Here is a 4,689-nt window from a genome sequence, read left to right as displayed (position 1 = left end):
GGGGGGGGGCAGGTCTGCCCCCAGCGGCGCGCATGGAGCCCTGCGGGGCCGCGTGGCACCCGGGTGTCACAGAGCCGTGCCGCCGTCCCCGTGGGTGAGGGGGGAAACGCCGTGAGTGACACCGCTCTGTCCTTGTGCCCCGCAGCGCCCGAGTGGCCGCCCCGCAACGGCAGCGCAGGCAGAGCCTGGGGGGGCCCCCTGCAGAATGCAGCCCCCATCAACGGCACCGAGCCATTGGGACCGCAGCTGGAGCCGCCCGGGGGGGGCCCGGCCACCGCCGACCCTACAGTGGGGTGCATGGGGTGCAGCGGAGAGGGGGCCGCCAGCTCTGTGCCCCCCTCGCCCGACGCAGCCCAGGACCCCCGGCTGGGCATTACTGGGCCCGGCGATGGCGATGGCGGTGCGGTGGCCCTGGGCAGCCCCGAGGAGGTCGGCAGCGGCGAGCAGCCCACCAGGGCCGGCGTTGGGCCCACGGAGGGGCTGACACCGGGTCCCCCCAGCCTTGGGCTCTCCAGCCCCGGGCCCAACCTCAGTCTTCCCGACCCCAACCTCAGCCTCCACTTTCCTGATCCTAATCTCGGTCTTCCTGACCCCAACCTCGGTCTCCCCAGCCCAGGGCCCACCCTTGACCGTCCCATTCCCAACCCCAACCCCAACTTTGATCTTCCCAACCCCAACCCCAGCCTTGGTATTCCCACGTCCAACCTTGGTCTTTCCAACCCCAACGTCGCCCTTACCAGCCCCAGCCCAAACCCAGGCACCGAACCCAACCTTCTTCCTGTGGCCGAAGACTCGGAGGTGTCCATGGAGCTCCCCCAGCCCTCCTCCAGCCCGGCCCCGGCGCAGAGGGCCCGCGGCCGCACGGACCGCACGTGGTTGGGTGCTCCGGAGCCCATCAGTGCCGCCCCGGGCACAGCGGAGCCGCCTGAGATCATCGACGTCGACTACTACGATGTGTTCGACGGCGGCGAAGGGCCTGGGGGCGGCCGTGGGGCGGGCGGCGCGGCGCAGAGGGAGCCGGGCGGCGTGGCGACGCCGTGGGGCCTCCACGAGCTCTACGATGACTTCACGCCCTTCGACGAAGCCGATTTCTACCCCACCACCTCCTTCTACGCCGAAGGGGATGAGGAGGAGGAGGAGGAGCTGGAGGAAGACGAAGAGGAGGAGGAGGAGGAAGACGGCGGTCTGGAGGATGAGAACGGCTACAGACCACCCGCCTCGGCTGCGCCCCGCGTCCCGCCGCCCCCCAGCCCCACGGAGGGGAGCCCCATGGCGCGGCCGAGGCCCGGGGAGCGCGCGGTGCCGGAGAACAGCAGCGAGTGCCGGAACGGATACGTGCGGCACAACAGCTCCTGCCGCTCCGTCTGCGACCTCGTCCCCAGCTACTGCCACAATGGCGGCCAGTGCTACCTGGTGGAGAGCCACGGGGCCTTCTGCAGGTATGGGCGGCCCCAGCGTGGGGGCGGGTTGTGCTGGGCCGTGGCCCATAGCCCATGGGTGTCCCATACCCACCATGGGTGTCCCAGACCCACCATAGGTGTCCCAGACCCACCATAGGTGTCCCAGACCCACCATGAGTGTCCCATAGCCCATGGGTGTCCCATACCCACCATGGGTGTCTCATAGCCCCCACGGGTGTCCCATAGCACCACAGGTGTCCCATAGCCCAATAGGTCCCACAGACCTATGGGTGTCCCATACCCACCATGGGTGTCCCATAGGCCCCATGGGTGTCCCATACCCACCATGGGTGTCCCACAGTACCACTGGTGTCCCGTTGCCCCAGTGAGTCCCACAACTGCATGGGCGTCCCATAGTCCCCATGGGCATCACGTAGCACCATGGGTATCCCATAGCCCATTGGGTGTCCCACAGACCCATTGGGCACCCCACTTTCCCTTTGGGTATCCCCAGCCCCAGTGGGTGTCCCCTAGCCATGGCTGCATCCCCACAGGGGACGTGGGGATGACCCCTGGGTGCTCTGACCCACAGGAGGGTGCAGGATCAGGGGTGAGGCTCAGCTTCCCCCAGCCCCAGCAGTAACACAGGAGGGACTTTGCTCCCTGCCCCATAGCCAGGGCCGCGTCCCCAGGGCCGCAGCGTGGCTGTGCCCCCCCGGGCGGGGGCTTTCCTCCAGGAATTAGGTCAGGGCTGTGCGGATGTGGCTGCGGCCGCAGCGCCCGTCGGGATTGCAGTGGGGAGGGCTCAGCATGTGGGTGTGTGACGGGGACGTGATGGGGACGTCCTGGTGGGTCGCTGCAATGCTCTGTATGGGGCTCAGGGCACCACAGCCCCATTGCTGGGCCAGGGGGAGGTCACCCCTACGTGGCGACACCCATTAATCCCTTCCTCGCCGGCCATAATCCCCCACAGATGTCTCCCGTGGGTCCCAGTGCCAGGGGTGACGCCGTGACCCCGTGTCCCCTCACAGGTGCAACACACAGGACTACACGTGGCACAAGGGGACGCGCTGCGAGGCCATCGTCACCGACTTCCAGGTGCTGTGCGTGGCCGTGGGCTCGGCCGCGCTGGTGCTGCTGCTGCTCTTCATGCTCACGGTCTTCTTTGCCAAGAAGCTCTACCTGCTCAAGACGGAGAACAGCAAACTGCGCAAGACCAAGTGAGCGGGGTCACCCTGGGGGGGACGGGGAGCTGTCATCGTGTCCCCCTGCCTGGTGACAGCTGGGGACACGGGGACAGCAGGAACGTCACCGTGCTCCAGTGGGTTCATGCTTCCAGCCCTTTGGATGGGCACGGCTGGGGGTCTGGGGGCCGCAGGTGACATCTGCCACTGCGGGCACCACTCTGTGGGGACACTTGGGGCACAGTGGGGTCACTCCGCGCAACCGCTGCCTCGTATCCTCCCAGAGCCAAGCAAGGAGAAAGTGCTCCCACGGGTCACTAACGAGCTCTTAATTAGCGTTTGGCAGGGCTGAGTGTAATTAGCGGCGGAGCCCGTGCCAGAGCCTGGCTCCTCGGCTCCTGCCTGCCCCTGCACCGCATGAAGACCTCAAAAATAAACCCCAGAGCGGCTGTGGGGCGCAGCGCTCACCCCGCGTCCCCCCGCAGATACCGCACTCCGTCCGAGCTGCACAACGACAACTTCTCGCTGTCCACCATCGCCGAGGGCTCCCACCCGAACGTAAGGATCCTCCCCACATCCCTCCCCACATCCCTCCCCATAACCCTCCCCACAGCCCCCATCCCCTTGGGTTGGGGGGTTTGAGGGTGGCGCTGCGCTGTGCTGTGCCGTGTCCCCACGGTGTCCCACCTGTGCCACCCGGTGCTGTTGGGTGACGCTGGAGCTGGGGATGCTCTCTGGGCTGTGGTGGGCGCTATGGGGGCAGCACTGCAGCCATCCCCCACTTTTTGCGTTGCCACAGAGAGAAGCGCAGCGTAGAGCCCTCTAACCCCGGCCCTATAGACATTTTCCCCCCGGTTTGGAGCAATTCTAGCACCATAGTGCCTGCAAGTGACCCAGCGGGAGCCCTGGCGCAGCCCCGGGGTGGATTCAGGACCAATCCCCACAAGTGGGTTGGATCAGGAGTGGATTTGGGGGTGTTCCCCACGAGTGGGACCATCGTTCCCCATGCCTTTGTCCCCACTGGTATGCCATGGGCTCGTTCCCATTGGTGCCTGGGAACTGTGAGGCCCACTGTGGAGGGGACAGCGATGGGGACACCCCAAGAAGGGGATTCAGGACTGAAGACCCACTCTCTGTTTTATGGACACTCTATGACAAGGTGTCCAAGCGCAGGGGGGTGACATGGGGACACGTCCCACTGGTGGCACAGCCACCTGGGATGGCGGCCAGATGCTAATGGGACACAATAAAACCAAGACGTGGGACTCCTGTGTGGGGTGACTGCTTGGCACGAGGGGCTGCGACACAGAGAGACCTCATGGGTGGCAGGGGGACAGCGGGTGGCAGCCAGTCAAGGTGATGGTGGCACATGGTGAGCTGGGCTCAGGGTGCTCCAGTGCTGAGCGGACAGCATGGGGACAGCATGGGGACAGCATGGATACACTGTGGGGGCACCATGGGAACACAGTGGACTCCATTGCCTGCCCTCTGCCCGTGCCATGAGCGCTCCGTGGGGACGCCAGTGCCATCCGTGTGCTGGTGGATGCGTTCCCCTGTAGGAGGTGTGAGGTTGCAGTGTTGGATGTGATGTTGGGTGCATCCTCAACACCCTGAACAAAGGTGGAGAAAGAGTTGACCAGCGATAGGGCTGGGAGCTGCAGGAGGGCAGATGGAGAGGGAAGGAAGGGAGCTTTCATAGTGGGGACAGTGAGGACAGTGTCCCATCCCTGCTGGTGCTTGAGGTCAGGTTGGGCTTCAGTTGGGTTGGATTGAGCTGGGTTGGGTTGGCTTTGTGTTGGATTGGCTTTGGGTTGGGTTGGGCTTTGAGTTGAGCTTTCCATTGCATTGGGTTGGGTTTGGGTTGGGTTGGGTTTGGGTTGGATTGGGCTGGGTTTGAGTTGGGTTGGATTTGAGTTGGGTTGGCTTTGAATTAGGTTGGCTTTGGGTTGGGTTTGGGTTAGGTTGGCTTTGATTGAGTTGAGTTGGCTTTGGTTTGGGTTGGGCTTGAGTTGGGCTTTGCATTGCACTGGGTTGGGTTTGGGTTGGGTTGGTTTTGGGTTGGGTTGGGTTGGCTTTGGGTTGGGTTGGGTTTGGATTGGGGTGGC

General features: G+C 64.7%; 1 protein-coding gene across 1 annotated transcript in view; it reads left to right on the top strand.

Annotated features, from left to right (window-relative positions):
• Window positions 1-72: 72 nt before the first annotated feature.
• The window catches only part of LOC122169836 (chondroitin sulfate proteoglycan 5), a gene marked incomplete at its 5' end in the record, with an annotated part of 5,104 nt that continues 487 nt past the window's right edge, over window positions 73-4,689 (top strand). The window contains 3 exons of the mRNA XM_042836288.1: window positions 73-1,439; window positions 2,432-2,620; window positions 3,070-3,142. Coding sequence (XP_042692222.1) covers window positions 73-1,439; window positions 2,432-2,620; window positions 3,070-3,142 — 1,629 coding nt within the window. The remainder of the gene's footprint in view (window positions 1,440-2,431; window positions 2,621-3,069; window positions 3,143-4,689) is intronic.

This window comes from Centrocercus urophasianus, unplaced genomic scaffold (genome assembly GCF_019232065.1).
Source record: "Centrocercus urophasianus isolate 14NV4802_14NV808 unplaced genomic scaffold, USGS_Curo_1.0 seq_586, whole genome shotgun sequence".
Classification (NCBI taxonomy): domain Eukaryota; kingdom Metazoa; phylum Chordata; class Aves; order Galliformes; family Phasianidae; genus Centrocercus; species Centrocercus urophasianus.
This window is presented reverse-complemented; position numbering and strand designations above follow the sequence as displayed.